The sequence below is a fragment of the Macrobrachium rosenbergii genome, chromosome 37 (genome assembly GCF_040412425.1).
Source record: "Macrobrachium rosenbergii isolate ZJJX-2024 chromosome 37, ASM4041242v1, whole genome shotgun sequence".
Lineage (NCBI taxonomy): Eukaryota > Metazoa > Arthropoda > Malacostraca > Decapoda > Palaemonidae > Macrobrachium > Macrobrachium rosenbergii.
The window spans coordinates 40,285,581-40,308,839 of NC_089777.1; the positions used below are offsets into that span (position 1 = coordinate 40,285,581).

The following is a 23,259-nucleotide window of genomic DNA, read 5'->3' on the forward strand; positions in this document are numbered from 1 at the left end:
AATGTTAATAAATTTTATTTTAAATTTTAATATACCTTTTTAGTGAGTATATATGGAAACATGAGAATGTATGTCTTTATCATGTGAGTGTGTTCCAGTATGAGAGTGTGTACCTTTGGGCAGTTTTTAATTTCATTTTCATTCATTCATCACTATATTGAATGACCTATTTGGTCCCAGTGGTAGGCTTCTAGCCTAGACCTGTCATTTCATTGAAATCCTTCAGGCCAGCCCTATGAGAGCTGATAGTCAGCTCATTGGTCTGGTTAAACTGTCTTAATAATGATAATGCTGAGTATAAACCACCGTTTTACTATACATGAAAGCTATGAGCACACCCCTCTCCTAGGAGACTTCTGGTCTCTTTTTTCTTAGGATCAGACCTATGTTCTGTCATAGCACATCTCTTTGTTCTCTCTCCTAAATTTCTATTCAGGCACATCTTGATTAATTGGCTGTGATGAACAAGTAATGTTTTGTAATATAAAAAGTTTTTATACTTCCTTTCCACCCTTACACTCAAACCTGTTGAGACTATAGGAGCACAATATAGGAAATATGGTAAATGAGGAGGTGGTGAGATGAGGGTGCCAGCTGAAGTAGGAGGAGCATTCCATTCAGGTAAAGCAGGTTGGCATGATTGGGATAGTTCTACACAGAATAAGGCATCTTATGATTAATGGCTTTGTATTGTATGTATACTATAAGGCCACAAGCATTTTGTTGAAGTTAGGGTACTTTGGTTCTTATGCTTAAAACTTATATTTGGATAGATCTACTTTTCAAAAATTTGAAATTTAGTGATGCTGCCATAAAAGCAAATACTGTACCAGTATTTGAGTAGGTGGTGATGATGTACCATGTATATTACTGTATAGTGTGATTATTTCAGTTTTCTTTTCAGAGAAGACTGGATGCAGTTAATATAGACAAAGCCGTAGAATTTGTTATGAAATGTCAAAATGTTGATGGCGGATTCGGGACTCGGCCTGGGTCAGAAAGCCATGCTGGACAAATATATTGCTGTCTTGGTTTTCTTTCAATTACAGGTATGACCAAGTGGCTCTCCTAATTTGTCAGTGCAGCATTTCTCGTTACAGGTACACCTTTAGTAGTCGTCTTTGTGATTACAGTACTGTATTTTTTTTTTTTTATATTTAGAGTCCTTATACAGTAGTGGAAGGAAGTACAGTACATATACATTGATTTAAGTTTAATTCAGGTTGCTAACATGATACACATTTAATATGAATCCTACTGCCTTAAGATGTGGGAGATCTCCTTAAGTGGGATAAAACTACCACATCTCACTTCCAACTCCCAGCTGTCCTATTCATTATAAAGTTTTTCTGCTGTTGTGCTTTTGCATTATGCTTGACTTCTTTTGTCAGTTTTTTTTTTTTTTTCTTAGGATGTCTGTCACCAGCTCTCTCCTGTCATATTTATATTGCCTACAGATTCTCTCAGGAATGGTTCTGTTTCAGTGTGTGTAGGCTGGCAACAAGGATTCATAGGCCTTGGCATATTTATTCAGAGGTCTCCAGTGTGGTTAATGTCAATTCTTGGGAGTCTTAGGGACAATCCAGGTTGATAAATTCTTGGCTGAAAAGGGGATAGACTGAACTTTTTGAGCCAAAAGATGACATTCGTATAGGAAATACGCATTACCATACCCATTCATTGATCTTATGAAAAATAACTTTCTGCCTTGTCTGTAAGTAGAAAGTCCTCCACACAAGTCTTGTTTTGTAAAAGGAGTACTGTATATCTGTCAAAGAAGACCAGTCTCTGGTGGGGGATCTTTTCTCTCTTGAGAAATTAGTTAATATTTTGGTGGATAAAGACTGCAACCTCCTTCATGGTTTTCCCATCTACATGTACCCCAGATCTTTATACTGGTGTCTCTTCACTGGATAGGGATACTTGCCTCTCAAACCAATTTACAAAAGGCACTTGGATAGCAAGCAAGCAGAACCTTTAGATGAATTATTCAAAACCCCCTTGTCACAACCTTTTGTAGGACACCATGGCTACAGGTATATAAGGAAACAAGTAGGTGGTTCCCAACTCTTTGTAGCTTAACATATTTGAATCTTTATGTAGAATTCATGGACAGAATAAGTATTTCCTGCTCTGTTCCACAATATTTGAATATTTTGTCTATCCCATGATATACAAGAGGATCATACATATTCAAGGCACTTGTGGAACTCTTTGGAGGGTTTCATATAAAAAGATATCCCAGTTATTGCCATGCCTTTCTATACCTTGTAGCTTGAAAGATGGATGCCTTGTTTACTCTTTGGATACTCTGGAAGTTATACCTTTCTTCTGTTCATTTTATATCTTGTCTAACACAGATCTCAAGAAAATGAACAGAATAAAGGCATAACTTCCAGAGTTATCCAAAGAGTAAACATGGCATCCATCTTTCAAGCTACAAGGTATAGAAAGGCATAGCAATAATTGGGCTAATTTTTTATAAGTAATCCTCCAAAGAGTTCCATAAGTGGAGCCTTGAATATATATGATCCCCATATAGCATGGGATTGACAAAATATTGAGACATCCTGAAACAGATTAGGAAATAAGTATTCTGTATATGAACTTTACGCAAAGAATAAGAAATGTTACACTGTGAAGAGTTGGGCATTAGGTACTAGTTTCCTTATACAGTATACCTGTAGCCATGATGTCCAACACAGAGGTATGATGAGACACTTAACCCTTAAACGCCGAGCCTCTATTTACAAAAACGTCTCCCGTATGCCGGCGGCGTTCGGTGAGTTAGTGCCGAAGAGGAAAAAAAGCTTTTATCAAAAAATCACAGCACGCTTAGTTTTTAAGATTAAGAGTTCATTTTTGGCTCCCTTTTTTGTCATTGCCTGAAGTTTAGTATGCAACCATCAGAAATGAAAAAAAATATCATTATCATATATAAATATTGAAATATATGACAGCGCAAAAAAAATTTTTCATATATAATTTTATACAAATCGCGCTGTGAGCAAAACGGTTAAAGCGAACGGGTTATTTTGTTTTTCTTTGTATTGTACACTAAATTGCGATGATTTTGGTATATAACAAATTGTAAAACGATCAAAGCAACACAGAGAAAATATTATCACAAAATGATGCATGAATTCGTAACGTGCAGAAGTAAAAAAATGTTTTTTCAAAAATTCACCATAAATCAAAATATTGTGCTAGAGACTTCCCGTTTGTTGAAAAATGAAGCTAATTGATTGAATATTACTAGACTGTAAGTGTTTTAGCTTAAAATTGCAGTTTTCGACCATTTCGGTCGAGTTAAAGTTGACCGAAAGTAGAATTTTTTCTATTTATCGTGATTTATATGAAAATATTTCAAAACTGATAAAAGCTACAACCATGAGTTATTTTCTGTTGTATTGTACATGAAATTGCGCACATTTTCATATATAAAACTTTATGTAACGACTGATATAAAATGGTGCAAATATTACGACAATGTGACGAAAGAATTTCTGAGATGTTCGGCCGAGTTACCGCGCAGACGTAAGGAAAATGTTTTTTTTCAAAAATTCACCATAAATCGAAATATTGTGCTAGAGACTTTCAATTTATTGCAAAATGAAGGTAAACGATTGAATATTACTAGAATGTAAGAGTTTTAGCTTACAATTGCATTTTTTTTACCATTTCGGTCGAGTTAAAGTTGACCGAAGGTTGAAATTTTGGCAGTTATCGTGATTTATGTGAAAATATTTCAAAACTGATAAAAGCTACAGCCATGAGCTATTTTTTGTTGTATTCTACATGAAATTGCTCACATTTTCATGTATAAAAGTTTATGTAACGACTAATGTAAAACGATGCAAACATTACGACATCGTGACGAAAGAATTTCAGAGATGTTCGGCCGAGTTACCGCGCAGACGTAAGGAAAAAGTTTTTTTTTTCAAAAATTCACCATAAATCAAAATATTGTGCTAGAGACTTCCAGTTTGTTGCAAAATGAAGGTACATGATTGAATATTACTAGAATGTATGAGTTTTAGCTTGTAATTGCGTTTTTTTACCATTTCGGTCGAGTTAAAGTTGACCGAAGGTTGAAATTTTGGCAGTTATCGTGGTTTATATGAAAATATTTCAAAACTGATAAAAGCTACAACCATGAGTTATTTTCTGTTGTATTCTACATGAAATTGCGCACATTTCATATATAAAACTTTATGTAACAACTAATATAAAACGGTGCAAACATTACGACAACGTGATTGAAAAGAATTTCTGGCGCGGATGTAAGGAAAAGTTTTTTCAAAAATTCACCATAAATCGAAATATTGTGCTAGAGACTTCAAATTGGTTGCAAAATGAAGGTAAATGATTGAATATTACTAGAATGTAAGAGTTTTAGCTTACAATTGCGTTTTTTGACCATTTCGGTCGAGTCAAAGTTGACTGAAGGTTGAAATTTTGGCAGTTGTCGTGGTTTATATGAAAACATTTCCAAACTGATAAAAGCTACAACCATGGGTTGTATTTTGCTGTATTTTACATGAAATTGCACACATTTTCATATATAAAACTTTATGTAACGGCTAATATAGAACAGTGCAAAAATTACGACAAAATGACGAAAGAATTTCTGAAATTTTCGGCCGAGGAGTTACCATGGGCGTAAGAAAAAGTTTTTTCAAAAAATTCACCATAAATCGAAATATTGTGCTAGAGACTTCCAATTTGTTGCAAAATGAAGGTACATGATTGAATATTACTAGAATGTAAGAGTTTTAGCTTACAATTGCATTTTTCGACCATTTCGGTCGAGTCAAAGTTGACGAAGGTTGAAATTTTTGTAGTCGACGCACGGATGCGCCCACTTGGCACCCAACAGACAATTTTAGTCGACGTATGATACGTCCAGTAGGCGTTTAAGGGATAACCTGAACCCAAGAGGTTTTTGGACCGTTCATGTGAACATTCTGTTTGCTTGCTACCCAGGTGCTTTTTCCTGACAATGATTCTCATCATCCCTTAGTATCCCTAAAGAGTCATATTAAGGCCTTCCTTGCCTCTTGACAGACTTTCCAGAGAATTTGTGTTGTAACTTAATTTCATGCAACTATTTATATGTTTATTCCAAATCAGACACAAAGGAAGTTGTAAATGCTTGTTCACCTCCCACTTCTACTGCCTCAGTAGCATCTTTCTGTCTGCACGATAATCTGATATTATTTAGCCCATTCACCTTTCCCGTTCCTAGTTTCATCATTTCATCAAATACACAGCCTTACAGTACTCTTTTCTACAAGGTTCTTTTGGTAGGTATGTGGAAATTGGTTTTGCCCTACTCTTCCTCACAGAAACACTCCCTTTTATTTTACCAGCCTGCTAGGTTCCAGTCAGGCCCCAAAGCTTCTGTGTAAGTAATGATTTGCCAAGCTGGTACTTAAGCAAGGTTTGGCTTGTGTACAAGCAAAATACTGTAAATTTTTACTCAGTTTTTTTATAGCGTAGTCACTTGTTTCATCCTCAAGGAGTTACCTTCCATGGTCTACCAGAGCTCCATGGTGACCAAACTAATATCAAAGAATTCTCTTCTAGTTGGTCTTTTTGGCCAGGTATTGTGTTGTAATGATTAACATTACTGTATAACACGTGATGGAGTATGTAATGGACTCAAAGATAAGAGGGCACTTTCCCTTATCTTCAGCGAAGCTGAACCCAGTTTTTCCAACATCAGAAGAAGCTGCAAGAAAGAGAAGTGACTATTGCGCATGCGCATCCGCCCTCTTGATTACAACCGGGCCGTTAAAGACCAAGGAGCCATTAACTCTCTTTGGTCTATAGCGAACGGTTCACACTGATACCAGCGCTCCAAAAAAATTCTACTTTTTCTCCGCTTTCATTATTGAGGATCATGGAAACATAAAAAATAACAAGATAAGTGCTTAATATTAAGTCCCTGTTAAAAGTTTTAGTTTTAAACTTTTGGAATTGATAATTTCCTTTTAAAAGCCGCAACCCGGCTTGTTGATTGCTACCTAGTTTCGTAAAGCGTTGATTGCTACCAAGTTTTGTAAAGCGAAAATTGTTTTAAATTCTAACTAAGTGTTTCAACTAAAAGAAATGTTCCACAACTTATTATTAATACTGTATGGAAAATCCTTTCAGATTATACGATGTCTACAATAACCTAGGCAGGAAGTGAGAATAGTTTAGGCTAAATTAATAGTGGATGTTGTCTGTAGCCTGTGTCCTAGGATTATGTACCCAATGACAAAAAAAGGAGCCAAAAATGAACTCTTAATCTTAAAAACTAAGTGTGCTGTGATTTTTAAAAAAAAAACTTTCTTTCCACTTCGGCGCTAACTCTCAAACCGCGCCGGCATACGGCAGACACTTTTGTAAATAGAGGCTCGACGTTTAAGGGTTAAAGAATATGAAGTGGATATTGCCATTGAAATGGCCCTGCTGAACCCAGAAGGCTCAGGGACACAAATTTTAGCTAGCCATGGGAGAAACCTTCCAGAAGGAATTCTATTCCTCATGCAGCTATTGTTGCTGAATAGGATATTTCCCCCAAAAAGGATACTGGGATCTACCTAACTCAGACTGAAATTACTACATTTTTGGAAGGGTATAGTAACTTGCCCAGGACTTTTGCCCCTTGATTAACAGGCAATTACAGTTCAGTTGCTGAAGCTCAGTTAGATTGTGCAAGCTCCCCCAAAAGGGATACACAGTTTGTGGCATTTGGTCAGTTCCATAAGGAAATTGAGTACCATCAAAGATGTCCTTGCCACAGAACGGCAATATGTAAGGGACATGAAGCATGATTCCGAAAAGGAAAGTAAGTCAGTTATGTACACCCCAAAGTGTAAAAGTACTACATCCTGTAACCAAAAAGTGAATGTGGATACAAATGCTGCCCAAACAAGGTCTAATGTTAGAATTCTGACTGGAAACAACAAAATGGTCAGTTCGGAATACAGAACCTTAGATCAGAACATAATATGGCTCCAATACTCGCCCCTGATGAAACTGATGATCCTTGGCGAGATGCATGAGTGTGCATTTTCTCCTGGTGGCAAGTATGTAATTAATGATATAAAAACTATGATCGAAGTTGTACATGTAGAATTTACAAACAGCAGCATTCCCTAATACAGAATGGCACCTGGTACCATCTTCACCATACATGGAGAAACCACTAACAGAAACGGTTTTTTTACCTGTGTCTATAGCATTAAAAGTTACAGAAATCACCCTTTACCAGGTCAATGAAAAATGGATCTCTACTTCAATCTTGAATAAGACCCAAGTTGCTCACCAAGTGGCCCCAGCCTTCTGTCCCTTCACTTTCAAAAATATTAATCATGTGAAGACAGATTTTTAGAACTTGTAGTGACTAAAAACAAGAGACAGTGGCAGAATTAAAATCATCTGCCACGGTCATCCCAGTTTAGGGAAATTCCACCAAGGAATTGGTAAATCACCCTTTACCAGGTCAACAAAAAATGGATCTCTACCTCCATTTTGAATAAGACCCAAGTTGCTAACCAAGTAGCCCCAGCCTTTTGTCCCTTCACTTTCAAAATTATTAATCATGTGAAGATGGATTTTCAGAATTTGTAGTGACTAAAAACAAGAGACAATGGGAGAATTAAGGGATTTTGACAAAGGAAAAATCTATTTCTGAGGGAGGCCCTGTGTCACCCGGTGAAATATCCATCCAGCACATATTTCTAGGTAAATTCATTGCTAAATATACCAAAGAAAAAAGCTATCAGGAATGCTGGGGTTACTACCCCCAGATCGATCATCTATGATAAAATAGACGTCGGTATAGTTAAGGGTGAGTGATTGTTGTCACTGCCACAGGACCGCACTCTGAAGATATCCCAATGACAAAACCCGGAATGTGGGAGCTGATCCAGCGCCCACACTCACCCGCCCGCCAACCGACGACCCCAGCGCCATCTGAACTCATTCCAGGCTAGCACCCCCACAAGCTTGGTATGCCTACTCGGGGAGGGAAACCTAGATCCTGGGGGGGGTCACCAGGTGACACAGGGCCTCCCTCAGAAATAGATTTTTCCTTTGTCAAAATCCCTTTTCTGAGCTCGTCCCTGTGTCAGCCGGTGAAATCATAACAGAGAATCATACCAAGTCTTGGTGAAAGTCTAAAAGTGACAAACATTTAGGTGATCATGTATAAAAACACCATTATTAAAAATAGTTTTAATTATCCCCAAAATATAATTGAATACTATAGGTATAGCAGAACAACTGAGTTATGACTAGGGATATAATTTATACTATAATAAAGGACATGAGAATCAACTATGTACATCATTAATACTATAGTGGAGAGGTACTGATACTAAATAAATGACAAAACTTATAAGGGTACCTCCGGCCTTGAAACTAAATCACAGTGAGTATAACATATCACACACTTAAAAACTAACACCGCAAGATTGTACATTATAATATTAGGAGCCAGGCTGTGAGGCATGTCTGTGTCAATGGATTGCTTTTGAAATATGGCCCTTGGTTCGTTTAATGAGCAACCATTTATGATAGATACAATGATAGATTAAGTGTATCTTTAGATGTATCTTAAATAACAAGTAGAAACACCACAATCCTAATGAGGTCAAAAGAATAAACAAGTCAGAAATTATAATAAATATTATTACAAATAACAAGACCTTTATATAATGACAATTTTAAAGTAATTTCAAAATAAATTAAAGTAATAAAGATATACTCGACCAACACCAAAGATACAGGACCTGTGTATTAATAATTTGCTGGTTAGTTAACCAGGATATTGCGGACAAGATGATGAGCAAACGTATGTGGCTTGGGAATAGAAATAATTTCAGTTGTTGCTAGTTAACTGGGGAAATTCCAACATGTTACTGATCACGAAGAAATGATGATCAAAGGGACAGTTGAAGAAACCAGCACGGCTACTTCAGCTCAAGAGTTAATGATGAAGTATAAAAAAACAAATGGCTGGAATAGAAATTTTATAAAAATCAGATATATGTTAAATTATAACTAATGATATTTCCATCCACAAAAATTAATATTACTTCACAATAAACCCTTCACAGCGCTAAAATGTTTAACACTTCATTTCACAAAATTTATATATATAATCAATTTAACAACAAGGAACTCATGGTATGCATGGTATGAAAGCACAGGCTAGAATGAGGTATTGAAAATAAGAGTAAACAGAAAATCCCTGAACCAAAACGAAGTATAACTACCAACATAGTATAGTATAACTACCAACAAAGTAGTTTGATAATTTGTAGAAGATTATCCCCTTACAGTCTGGTCCAGGAGAAAATGGCAGGGCAAATAAATGAGGCAGACGCGCGGGGGGGAAAGGATAGGGATTAAAGGTTAATTTAAGGTGGAGGGATAATGCTCCTACAGCCACCGCAGGGAATTTCAGAGCTTCCAGTGATTTCAGATAGTACGTTTAAACACTAATGGAGATTTGCAGCCCGTGTACTTCTTCAGCTCAGCGAAATTCATATTATGAAAATAATTAGTAGAGGTAGCCACCGCTCGGATATCATGAACCTTAGGGACTGAATCCGGGTTAGCTTGCTTAATAAAGTACAGGATTTGTTGTCTTATAGCCTTTAAAGAAAGTGTTCCACCTTTTTCCCTGATAAAAGAGGACCAGACAAACACTGAGAAGTTCTTTGTAAGTAGGCCCTCAAGGTAGCGACTGGGCATAAGGACAGGTCTTGTGGAAGAGGGACAACCTTCCAGGGGACCACCTATCCTGAGGGTCTTTGTTTTTGCTAAGAATCTTTGATCTGGGAAAGCAGAACTTCTCCTGACGGGAGGAAATCTACGTGATTGACACCTCTAGAGAGAGCAGACAGTTCTGAAATTCTGGCACCTGAAGCTAGACTAATTAGGAACAAGGTCTTCCTTAACAGATTCAAATAAGAACATTGATCGTTATTAATTTCTGAGGCTAATTTTAGAACATCATTAAGAAACCAGGAAACCGTATGTGGCCAGGTCACTGGTCTCAAACGAGCGCATGCTCTAGGAATGGACGAAAAGTATGAATCTGTTAAATCAATCTTAAAGCCATGCAAAAACACCTTTTTCAAAGCTGATTTTGCTGTGGTTATGGTGGCCGGAGCCAGACCCTTTTCAAACAGTGACCTAAAGAATGATATTGCCAAATTGGCGGTCATGATTTGGGCTTCAGATGCCTTTGAAAAGGATGCCAACCTTTTAACTGCTGAATCATACTGTCTGAGGGTAGAATCTCTTTTATCTGATTCAAGAAACAGAGTATTAATGGGATCAATATCTGCCCCTCTCTGAGCGGCGAATTTCATAAAGTCCATAAAGCCAGGGCATTCAGAATTTTTGAGGAAGCTGACACAGTCCTTGTTTGCACTATTTGAGTCAGCTGTGGCTTGGGTATCTGATGACACCGTAACTTGAGCTCCAGAAGAAGAGGGAACCAATTGCTCTTGGCCAGTTGGGAGCTACCAAGGCCACTTGGCCTTGAATGACCTGAGCTTGTGCAACACCTTCATCAGTAGGTTTATTGGGCGGAAACAGATATATTTTCTGCCAATTGTTCCAGTCTATGGACATTGCATCCGTGGCGTGAGCTTGAGGGTCCAGGTTGGGAGCAACATAACAAGGGAGTTTGTGATTGCTCTCCGTGGCAAACAAGTCCACCTGAAGGCCCGGAACCTGACGGCGGATCCATTCGAAAGAAGCCTTGTCCAGGGACCATTCTGACTCCAGCGGAGTTGTTCTGGACAGGGAGTCTGCAATAACATTCCGGACTCCTGCTAGATGGGTAGCTGACAGGTGCCAGCCGTGTTTCTCCGCTAGTGAGAAGATGGCTATCATCACTTGGTTTATCCGGCTTGATTTGGAACCCCCTCTGTTTATGCAATGTACTACTACCGCGCTGTCCAACACCAGCCTGATATGAACCTGGTTGGTGGGGCGAAGTTTTTTCAGGGTTAGAAATACTGCCATCGCTTCCAAAATGTTTATATGGAACTGACGGAACATTGTGGACCATGTACCCTGTACCTTTTCTTTTGGTGAGTATCCTCCCCAGCCGCTTAACGAAGCGTCTGTGTGGATTATTAGAGCTGGAGGGGGGAATTGAAGGGGAACTGACTTTGAGAGACCCTTGACTGTGGACCACGGCCGGAGTCTTTTCCTTAGCACTTGAGGAACTAATGACACCTTGTCCCTGAGTTTGATATTGGCTCGTCTTCGCCACACTCTGTTTATGTCTTTCAGCTTTGCTTTTAGGAGCAGGTCTGTTACAGATGCGAACTGAAGAGAACCCAAGATTCTTTCTTGCGTTCTGCGAGAGGCTTTCCTGTTTTTGAGGAATTGCCTGGTGGCTTTGGCTATCTCCCTTCGTTTGGCTGGTGGAATAGACAGTTTGTGCGAGACCAGGTCCCACTGGATACCTAGCCACTGAAATCGAGCCTCGGAGTTAGGCGGGACTTAGCCCTGTTTATCTGAAAGCCTAAGGATTCCAGAAACTCGATCACTATGGCTGTAGCTCTCCGGCACTCCTCGGCGTTGGATGCCCAAATTATCCAATCGTCCAGGTATGCGACAGCGATATCCCTGGGACCGTAACTGTTGACTACCGTTTCCGCCAGCCGTAAAGATTCTGGGTGCTATGTTGAGCCCGAATGGCATGACCCGGAACGAGTAGGCCTGTTTCCCCAGTCTGAAACCTAGGAAGGAGAGAAGTTCGCGCAATCGGGACGTGATAATATGCGTCTGAAAGATCTATAGAGGTGGTGACGGCTCCACGAGGAAGTAGAGTCCGCACCTGCGCGATTGTAAGCATGCGAAATTTGTCGCATTGTATATAAAGATTGAGACGCGACAGATCCAGGATTACTCTTTGTTGACTGGAGTCTTTCTTGGGAACACTGAACAGCCTGCCTTGAAATTTCAGGTGTCTCACTTTCTTTATGGCCCTCTTTAGGAGTAATTCCGTAGCAAAGTCCCGCAGAGCTTTGGAAGGACGGTTGATGAAATCTGATCAAAGGGGGAGGTCCCTTGATCCAGCTCCAGCCCAAACCTTTGGAGACTATACTGTGGGCCCATGGACTGAAGGTCCACGGTCCCTGAACAGATAAAGTCTGCCGCCCACCTGATTGTTCTCACTGGGAGGGTGCAGGCTTGCCTCCTCTACCGCGGCCTCCTCTTCCCAGGGAGAGGGATTGCAAGGCAGCCTTGCCTCTGAAGGTGGCTCTCGCTCTAGTACCCCTTGCGCTCCTGTTAAGACCCCGAAACGACCCCTGGCCCTCATAGGAAGGGTTAAATACAGGAGACGTTACGAAGGAAGGAGCGGCAAGAGAGTGCTGAGCTGGCTGCACCAGCACGAACTGTTGGGGTTGGGCCTTCGAGGTAGAAGGCTGGCAAACTGTCGAGAGACAGGACAACAGCCTGGACAACAGCCTGCTGGTGTTGTCTCCTGTGCCTCCTGTATCTCTTACCAGGTCTACTCTGAGGGCCGACGGACTCGGGGGTCTTCCGCTTAAAGGCGGGGATACCCCAGCGGGAGCGCAGACTCTGATTTGCCCTGGTTGCCTCCGCCAGGACATTGTTGACTTCTTCTTCCGGGAAGATATTAGCCGCCCAGAAGTAACTTTTCATGAGCTTATTAGGCTCATGTCTGATGGTAAGTGTCGGTGAAGATGTATTTGCGGCAATTCATCCGCTACCATAAAGTCAAACAAGTCCGCCTGAAATCCCGCCAATAGGGACTTCGTTAGGACTTGGAAGAGTTGCTCCTCATGAACGTCACAGCGGTTGCTTCCGCCAGGCACAGTGAGTTCAGTGATCGGCTCAGCCGACACCTAGCCTCAAACTCTGCTTTCAGGAGAGCTTCTGGCAATTTGGGAAGCTGTTCGCTGAATAAGTTGGATGCACACTCCGGGTCCAGCTTACCCGAAGTAAAGTGGCCGGGGCATCCTTCCAAAATTCATCGTCTCCGGGGAAGATCAGAGAGGTGGGATCAGTCTCCCGGAGCTGAGGCAACGGCTTACCCTCCGAGCATGCCTGGGCCGTCGCGAGGGCTACCTTAGTCATGCAGGGGGTCGGGATCCTGTCCCCCAAGGAGAACATCGTGAAGTTGCCCTTGAAGGGGGTCAACTTCGTGTTCTCCGCCTGCCACTCATTAAAGGTGCGCATCAAGGTAGACTGCGCCTGGTCCCTTGGGAAGATCACTGTCTCCTTCGGGACCTTATCCGACCTTACCCAAGCTTCCTCCGTCAGCCTGGCGAAGCCTGGGTAGGGGGGCAGCAGATCAGGAGGAAAGAATTCCAACTCCTCGAGTCTGCGCGTGCCTAGACCCTCGATCGTTAGGGTATCTTCATGCCGGGGAGCATGAAGGGCAAAATGCCATGGATTTCCCTTGTCAAATGGAGGGAGGGCGGAGGCATCCGGAATGGGATAATGCACAGCGGACCCACCAGAGCGCATGAACCCGGAGAGCATAGTCTCCTGGCTCTGCAGCCTCTCCATAAGCTTGCTCAGCTTAGCATCAACCTCCGTGGAAAATCTTTGCAAGAGCATCCCTGCAAACGCCTCCGGGTCAAAGGCAGGCTGGCGAGGAGGGCTAGCCTTAGCTGCTCTCGAACTCGCACCCTTAGCTGAGGGAGTGGCCTTGCCTGCGGAAGCCACCGGACTAGCATCCCGTGGCTTCACCGGAGGGAAGGGGTTGTCTTGCGGGAAGTCGCGGACTTATAGCCCTTTGCCTTCCAAGTCTTCTTCAGCTTGGGGACAGTGGATTGCGCACCGTCCCTCAGAGAAGACTTATGAAATCCCTGAAAAAGGCGGTGGAAGGGGAATCAAAAAGGGGCCCGCCCCACTGCCTCACTTACCTCCCCACCTACCTCCTGGTCCTGTTCCGTATTCATAGGCTCCAGGTCGAGATCTATGGCCGCTACTTCCTCCGACACCGCCGCGTAGAGACTTTCGTCCTGGAGAGGCTGGGTTTCTACCCGGATCTGCTCGATGACAGGAGCAGCGACTTCTGCTGGTACAGCCGCTGAGATCCGGGCGCCAGGGTAGAGTAGGTTCCGGATGTTCTCGTCGAGAACATACGGCTTCCCCGACGGAACATTTCTCCCAAACCCAGCCACCCAGGCTCGAAGAGAACCCAAGGCGCGTTCACTAGCCGAGGAAGCGTTTGGTGAGAGATATACAGGCGGTCCCGGTTTCGGCCTGGAAGAGAGGGGATCGTCAAAAATCGAAAACCTTACTTTTAATGCTCTGGTGCATTGAGAGTAAATATATAAGTTTTCATATATTATTATTCCCATAACGTAAATAAAACAAGTGAGGATACCAGGTAAACTAAAGGCAGTAACTATAAGCTTACCGACTCGTCCTGGCCATATATTAAGCCCTAACGTAAATAAAACAAAGATACCAGGTAAGCTAAAGTCAAACCTCACAACCGTCCGGGTGCCAACGATGCCACACGATATGGGTCATCAAGCCGGACTGCACAGCCCGCATGGGAGCGACAGACGACATGCCCATAGGGCTGGTGCAGCACTGCAGAGCACCCGGGCTCCTCACAACGCACAGTCTGTAAGTGTAAAACGGTATATGAACCTACTAATTTAAGGGACCTTAAACTATAGTAGGTATTGGAGTATGTTAAATAATTTATACCGGACCCGCCGGAGCATTCCGGCGGGACGATAAATTAGAGCAAAACATGACCACACTAAATCAAGGAGCGCCGGAGATAGTTCGGCAGAGCAGGACCTTAATCTAGGATCATGCAACTCTTAATTGTGAATCTACTTAAAGAATAAATACTGCGGAGCCGGCAGCAGGCCTTAGTTTATACCGGATCCACCGAAGCATTCCGGTGGGGTAATAAACTAGAGCAAAACATGATATATACTAAATTAAGGAACGCCGGTCAACGGAGTAGGATCTTAATCTAGGATCATGCATAAATTATAACGGCACAAAGTAACTGGTTAACAATACAGGATAACAGTACACTGTAGGTCGCCGTGTTCCGGCGCAGACCCCTCCGGGATCCCGTACCTCTGACACTTGATTACAGCGGGGAAGGCGGGGTAAATCATTACCACCAGTCATTACGCAGCTAGAGAGTTAGGTGTGACTAAAGCCAACCCGCTGAAGACCAAAACCACCAGAGCGGTAACCGGTACAAAGGCAACGGGAGGGCCGGGGACGGCGGAGCGGAATTAGCGAGCAAGTGTTTGAACCCTGAAAGTGATGGGAGTTCCGCTCGATCCACAGGAGAGCGAACCAACGAAACACTAGCCAAGCGGATGACACCAGGACGGGGCCCAGGAGGGTGGGTGACTCTCGACTGGGAACCAGACCAGTCCCCCTCGGGGTGACAATCGAAGAGACCGACGTCCCGCACGCGAGGAGATGACATACCACTGGCAAGACGGGGGGGGAAGAAGGTTTGTACAGTACTTGGAAGGTGGGACCGAGTTTTATTTTTAACAGGACGGGGGATACCCCCATACACTGACTGTAACTCCCCACGGGGCGCCGAAACGGACGTATCGACTACCTATTTGTAGGGAGACTCATGACACTCACCAAAGTACTAGGGAAGGATAGGGTAACAGCACTATTCTAAGGCAATCACCAAACTCTCACCCTCCCCTTGAAGGCGCAGCCCAGACAATAAGGGAGGAGAGAAAGAAGAGGGAGAGGGCTGAAAGGGAGAGAAATTCCTGTAACCTAGTCCAACCAACAACCAACCCATAGGGTAGAAGGGCAATGCATGAAGAAGATTCCCCACATTGTTTTTCTTCTCTCTCTCCCTCACCAGAGGGAGGAGGGAACAGGGGTTTCAGATACTCCAGCAAACCCAAAAACAAGCGGTAAGGCGGATGGAACAACAAACAGGAACTCCCTCGACCAGCCTACCCCTCCCTCCCCTGCTCAAGCGACATAGTCGGGAGAGATGGGAGCTAAGACAATGCAAAAACCTAACCTGAATAGCCTAACCCACCGATTGGAGCGAGAGGGCTAGGCTAGGATCCCCAATTTCTGATAAATATCGTTAAAGTTAACCAGTAAGCATATAAGTACCCGTCATATGAATAAATATACAAAAATATAAGGACTTGTGCTAAGCGTATAGCCTAACTGAGCGAGGCGAACAGGAAGTAGGCAGCCATTAGACTGCACCTGACGCCGAGCCCGGATCATAATAAAACCAAATTGTCAATGTCATCCAATACACTATAAATCAGAAAACTGACAAAAGAAAGCACCACCCTGGAGAGGGAATCTACTCGAACAAGAGCCTGGTATACGCTATGAATCAACTGCAAGAACCAAAATAAGGGGAGGAAGCCTCCGTAAGGAATAACGCTAATCAAGGTACCAGGACCCGCCTGACAGATAAACGCCTCCAAAGGGAACTTCTTGAAGGGGAATTATAAAACATGAATAAAAATGTAAGCGACCGAGAGAAACCCTTGCAGAAACCAGCTGTAAGAGTGTGCTTCAAGGTCATCATGGCTGAGGCGGCGAACGCCGGGGAGCGTCCGATATATGACCCTGTAAATATTAATTTACGGGCCTATAAGAGCCTCACAAGTAGTAAAAACCCCACAAGAAGATGGTACTTAACTTAGACACAGTGAAATTGCTTGACGACATGATGAAATTAATCCAAATTTGGACAAAAAAGGGGCAGCACAAGAAAAAGCTTTCTAAATTAAGCACGTGCTAGTATGGAATGAGTTCAGATGGCGCTGGGGTCGTTGGTTGGCGGGCGGGTGAGTGTGGGTGCTGGATCAGCTCCCCACATTCCGGGGTTTTGTCATTGGGATATCTTCAGAGTGCGGTCCTGTGGCAGTGACAACAATCACTCACCCTGACCTATACCGACGTCTATTTTATTATAGATGATCGATCTGGGGGTAGTAACCCCAGCATTCCTGACAGCTTTTTTCTCTGGTATATTTAGCAATGAATTTACCTAGAAATATGTGCTGGATGGATATTTCACCGGCTGACACAGGGACAAGTTCAGAAAAAGCCATCTGCCACAGTCATCCCAGTTTCTGGAAATTCCACCAAGGAATGGGCAATGCTGCAACTTCCTTTTGAGAGGAAAAAGCTCCCTTTAGATATAACTGCTCAGGAGTTTGGGACCCCTATGAGACGACTGAGAGGGGACAGCCTTGTCAGAATTTTATACTAGGCTCTGACTCCTTAGTATTATAACCTCTACCACCTCGCTGGAAGTTGCCACCTTAAAGGTTCCAGAAGATCCCAGGATAATTTTTGCTGTTGAGGCCAAAAGTCTTATACAAACCCGATGGGAAGCACTCTGTGACTTCCTAGAATGGTGCATAAAAGCACTAATGGAAGCATTGGAGAGCTCCATCAAATCACTCTCCAGTGTCACTGCATTATTACATTCTAACCCCTTCTGTAAGGACCTGTTTGAGGAGTCTGTTGTGGCTCAACTCAACAAGCATACCCGCCAACAGAATTGTACAGTGTATACTCTTCTGGGGAGGGGAATTCAGGAAACAAAGAACCCAAAATTTCTCTTTACCCAACCCCAAAAAAGGCTCACTTTGATAAAAAATCATATAAGCCTTCAGTCACCCCCAAAAGTTTTCCTCAAAAAACAGGTAGGTGGTCTTAAGAGACAATTCTCTACAAAGGGACAACAACAACAGCAAGGATGTCCTTTTTCACAAGGTCCAAAAACCACCTTATATGGGGAAAAAGGAAAAGCAACACCTGGAATGTCTATCAAAGGCAAAGGCAGAGGAGGAGGCAGATACCAAGAGGAATTATATTGGTTGGGGGTTGGCTTCGACAACATCACAGATAATGGAAGTTTTCCCTGTGGGGAGGGACAGCATTATTTATAAGTGCAGAAAGGCCCTGTTAATGGGGCCCATAGAGAAACATGCATATATTCGCCACCAAGTATGTCTCTTCAATGTCCTCAAAAAGGATTCCTCCAAAAGAAGAGTGATCCTCAACCAATCAACATTGAACAAGCGCATTGTTTGCCAAAAGTTTCAGATAATTACTGTTGTAGACAGTTTCTATAGCTCTGAAAGATGCATACTGGCACATCCCTATAGCTGTTCCCTTCCGCCCCTTCCTAAGGTTCCGGATAGGAAAAGATATGTAGATTCAAAGTCATGCCCTTTGAACTAAACATTGCCTAAAGAATATTGTACAAAATTAGCAACAGTATTCGTTCAAGAACTCAAATAAAAAGATCTGGGGGCCCACAAGAAAAGAGTGCTTGAAAAGCCTAAGAGCAATGGTCAACAGACTACAGTCAAAAGGTTTTGTAATAAATTTGAAACATCCTACTTCACGCCCAGCAGACACTTTGAATGGTTGGGACTGTGTTGGGATACTCTTCACGGCCTGTTGTCTCTCCCCATCATACTCAAAACAGAATAAGGCAAGTCCTCAAAAGGTTCCTTGCACAGCCCAGAGTTTCCAGATGGCAATCTTAACGTATGATGGGCCTGCTGCAGTTCGCATCAGTAATAGATCCAGTACTTAGATTGCAACTAAAAATGTGAACAAATTCTGGCTCTCTCGTGCAAGAAAAAAGATGTGAGACCGACCTCATCAAAGGATTAAGAGTTGGGGAGATACTTCTGCCTTGGATCCAGAAGGAATCTCTGGCAAAAGTGACAATACACACAGATGCCTTGTTGACAGGTTGGGAGGATTGTCAGGTGGCAGGGAGGTGATCAGCTACTCTGAGGAATTTTTATATCCATTTCCTGGAGCTGATAGCTGTCTTTTTGTCTCTCAAAAAACTCAAACCTCCAGAAGAAAGAGACAACATAACTACAGTATCCTACATCAAGAGGTCGGGATCACGTTCACGTCCTCTCAGTATGGTAATGCTAGCCATCCTTCAGATGGTGCAAGCAAGGAAGTGGCACATGTCTGCAATTCACCTGACAGGGGTCTCATTGTAATAGCAGACTCTCTATCAAGGAAAACAACAGCTTCAACAGAGTGGATGTTGGGCAACCACTCTTTTCAAACAGTAGCCTGCATGGTTCCACAACCAAAAGTGGACCTGTTCGCCACGTACTAGAATCACAAACTCCTAGTGTTTCTCATTAAAAAGGCAAATCCACACTCCTTTCCTATGTCACATAATGTTAGGAAAGTAAGTACGTCATTGGCCTTCATCAGAAATGTCTCTTTCGAAGAAGTCTCCAAATGTACGAGGCGGTCATCAGTTAAATTATTGCCACATGCTCGAACAAACTTGACTACACTGTGTATCAGTAGGTGGCATGGTTAGTTTTAACCCCTAGGTGCTACAGCAACAAATCAGGGGTCTTATTGACGATGAGTATGCTAACTATCTCTGGGAGAAGGGAGACATTACTGCAACCAAACCCAGCATGCTTAGGTAAGCCACATCCTAAAACATAAGTTCACGTATAGTTTCTTGTTCCTTGGTACCAAAACCTGAAGAGTATTTGGAATAAAGCAAGGGACTTGAAATCTGTGGCTTGACCTCGGACCAGAAATGTTTTTTCCTTTGGGATGTTCCGATTAAAAAGTTTGAAAAGCTCCTTGAGGACGAAGCAAGTAACTACACCATCAAAAAACAGGTTTTGACGTAGGAAAAACCTAATTTTGGTAGTTGCTGTTGAGTCCTCAAAACCCTCCCACTTCCCTGACGGAAAGGCATAGGATTTGGGCAAGGGATCATCCTGCATTGACCAACAGAGAGTAATGGCCCCTTGGTCTTTAATGGCCGGGTTGTAAACAAGAGGGCAGATGCGCATGCGCAGTAGTCACTTCTCTTTCTTGCAGGTTCTTTTGACGTTGGAAAAACTGGGTTCAGCTTCGCTGAAGATAAGGGAAAGTGCCCTCTTATCTTTAAGTCCATTATATACTGTACTCCATCATGAGTTATAATGTTAATCATTACAACACAATGCCTGGCCAAAAAGACCAACTAGAAGAGAATTCTTTGATATTAGTTCGGTCACCGTAGAGCTCTGGCAGACCATGGAAGGTAACTCCCTGAGGACTCAACAGCGACTACCAAAAATAGGTTTTTCCTATGTCAAAACCTGTTTTTTCTTGTAACTCAACTTTTATATGTATAGTCCTGAGGTTCACTCTTCCTCTCGTCTGATGGTTGCAGATGATGCATCAGTTTAAAATATAGCAAAACTTTTTATGGAATTAGGTGAGGTTGTGAAAGTTGTGGAGGAGTCATATCCAACTTGTGAAAATTTTTCAACTCGCAGGTTGGCCACATCTTTGATTAAGCTAAATATGCTCAGTTCACTCATTACCAACTGAGAGTATGGCTACGTAAGGCTGTTCTTTTTTGTTCCAAAGCATAAAGTTTAAAAATGTATGTGAAATGAACCCTTTTGATTTTTTTTGCACATATAGGCATTTCACTGTGTACCTTTCAGTAGATATGGATAAATAAATATTTTTAAGGTATTTGTAAATATAAATAAAGCCCAGTAGTGAATCTAGCAAGTCACAACTAGTATTACACATTGATTCTGTTTTTTCTAAATGTAGGTCAGCTACATAGAGTAAATGGGGATCTCCTAGGATGGTGGTTATGTGAACGTCAGTTGCCTTCTGGAGGTCTGAATGGGAGGCCAGAAAAATTACCTGATGTCTGTTACTCTTGGTGGGTATTAGCATCCTTGACAATGCTGGGACGACTTCATTGGATTAATGCAAGCAAGATGAGAGTTTTCATTATGGCAACACAGGTATGACTTATTAACTTAAATGAATCTTAGAAACAATGAACTGTTGGTGCAGCTGAGGTCTGTAATACAGCTGTAAGGCATTTTATGATTAATGGTTTTGTATGGACAGAGTTTCATGTGGTTTAAATGTCTCTTTGAAATTAAAATTGTAGTTTCTTTGTGTGAAAAAGTAAGATTGTAGTGTTATGATTTATAATTTGCTATATCTTTTGTTGATGTAGTACTCGTAATATTGAATAAGTATCTTAAAAGATATTACAGTATGAGATACTATTTTCATTGAATAGTTCTCATTAGTGGTTTTGCTAAATTTTGTAGAAATAATGACAGTTGTATGACTGAAAATTTTTTCCTATTTTTCAAATCATTTTATAAGTAGGTGTTAAGCATTTATTCAAGATTGCTAAACTCTAGTTATGTCACTTTAGTGGAAGGCTCACAACTTTTAGTTCATTCCTCCATTTAAAACCTAAATTTTATATAAGTAATTCCCAAGTAATTATATACAGCTATAATTTCCACTCAAACAGGAGCTTAGATTCAAAATTTCACTGGTAGTGCTTCAGTATAGTTTGTGTAGGTGATCAGCCCGTCCCACGAATGGAATATTGGAACAACCTAGCAGACAATCCTCATTTGTTTCCTGCTGTCCGTGGTGGCAGCACCTGGTCTGGCAGCAGCTTTATTCATTATTTTCCGGTTATTTTACCAGATTCCGATAGAGGATTCTTTTAATCAACCATCAGGACATGTATATTGAGGATTCTTTAAATCAACCATCGGGACATGTATATTGTAGCCTTCAAGCTGAAATCTTACAGGATGAGTTTTTCTTATTTTTTGTTTATGTTGATTCAGAGTCATCAACAAGCCGCTGGTAAACGACGCAATTTGCATTTATGGTTTTTTTACCGGTTAGGCTTCTGGCAGCGCCGATAATAGTTTTGCCTTAAAAGTAATTCTCGGATGTTACAACATTCCATTATAAAAGTAAGTTGCTGTATGTTACGCCTTTTCATTAGGCCATAACACTGGCAATTTATGAATTGTTTTCTGGCTATAAACCCCCATATTCGCGGGGGATGCGTTCCAGACCCCCACGAATACTATACTTAGAACCCCCCTTCTAAAAATGCTTATAACTGCCTATCTTGAAAGCTCAAATACCAAATGTGTACTTAAAGTATCATCCTACATCAAATATATCTTAAATTATTATTGTATTATTGTATTAATCTTTGAAATTATATTATTAATATAATTTCAAAGTCATCTTAAACATTAGTACCCTTAAAAATATATACATACATACTTCTAACCCTTGAGCTGGCACAGGCAGGAGAGAGAGAGAGAGAGAGAGAGAGAGAGAGAGAGAGAGAGAGAGAGAGAGAGAGAGAGAGAGAGAGAGAGAGAGAGACTTTATCTCTTTAATCTCTTGAGGATGTTAGTCAATTTCCCTTTAAGCAACTGACAACAAAAAATTATATGTTTGTTTTTTCTCATATAGATAAAGCATATGACACTGTTTGGAGATATATTGTATATTGGTCTGCAAGGAGAAATGCATTTGTTTCTGAAAGTTTTTTATCCACTAGATATTTTCAGGTGAAAGTTGATAACACACTACTGTATCTGATAAAAGATGTTAGGAAGGTGTTTGAGGGTAGTGTGCTTAGTTACACTCTTTGCTCTTGCCATAAATGGCATAGTAGCACTCATTCCAAGTGAGGGCTTGAGTATACTGTTTGTAGATGACCTATCAATATCCTTTGTTGCCTAATGGATGGCAGTAGCAAAAAGAAAGGCTGCAATTAACACAAATAAAATTGTGGGCTGGCTGAGAAGCAAGGTTTCAGAGTCTCTGTGCATAAGACTACCAATACAGTATTCGTTTTTGCAGTACAGTATTCAGGGCGTTCATCCAGACCCAGACCTTTACCTGTATGGTCATAGAGCAAGCACCTTTTCTAGGCCTAATCTTTGATGATAAATTAACTTGGGTCCCTGACCTGAAGTATATCACAACTAAATGTCGAGAGCCTATGCACATTCTGGAAGTTTTGTCCCATAATAACTAGGGACCTAATAGGAACATATTACTGAAGCTCCATACAGCCTTAATCACATCAAAGCTTTCATATGGATGCAAATTATAGTCTTCAACTACCCTCAACCACCTAAAAATATTACATTCTGTCTGCCATGGTGTTATTCATCTAGCAACTGGTGTCTTTCCGTCATGTCCTACTTCTAGTTTACTTATTGGTGGAGGAGAGACGTCCCTTGAATTACTCTGCCAGACATTAGTATTTCATTAATGATTTAGGATGCAATGAATACCCCATTCATTGGCTTTTGCTGTTGCAAACAAATTGTTACTATAATTTCCGTGGAAATCATTCCAGCTTCCCCAAACCTTTTAGCTTTAGAGTTAAGATGC

General features: G+C 41.6%; 1 protein-coding gene across 2 annotated transcripts in view; it reads left to right on the forward strand.

The window, feature by feature from the left end:
* Window positions 1-23,259, forward strand: part of betaggt-II (geranylgeranyl transferase type-2 subunit beta) — a 205,696-nt gene that overhangs the window by 175,237 nt on the left and 7,200 nt on the right. For both annotated transcript variants that reach the window (XR_010849362.1, XM_067082092.1), the window contains exons 6-7: window positions 905-1,049; window positions 20,620-20,819. Coding sequence is in view for 1 of the 2 variants with exons in the window: in XM_067082092.1 (XP_066938193.1) it covers window positions 905-1,049; window positions 20,620-20,819 (345 nt within the window). In the remaining variant the exon portion in view is untranslated. The remainder of the gene's footprint in view (window positions 1-904; window positions 1,050-20,619; window positions 20,820-23,259) is intronic.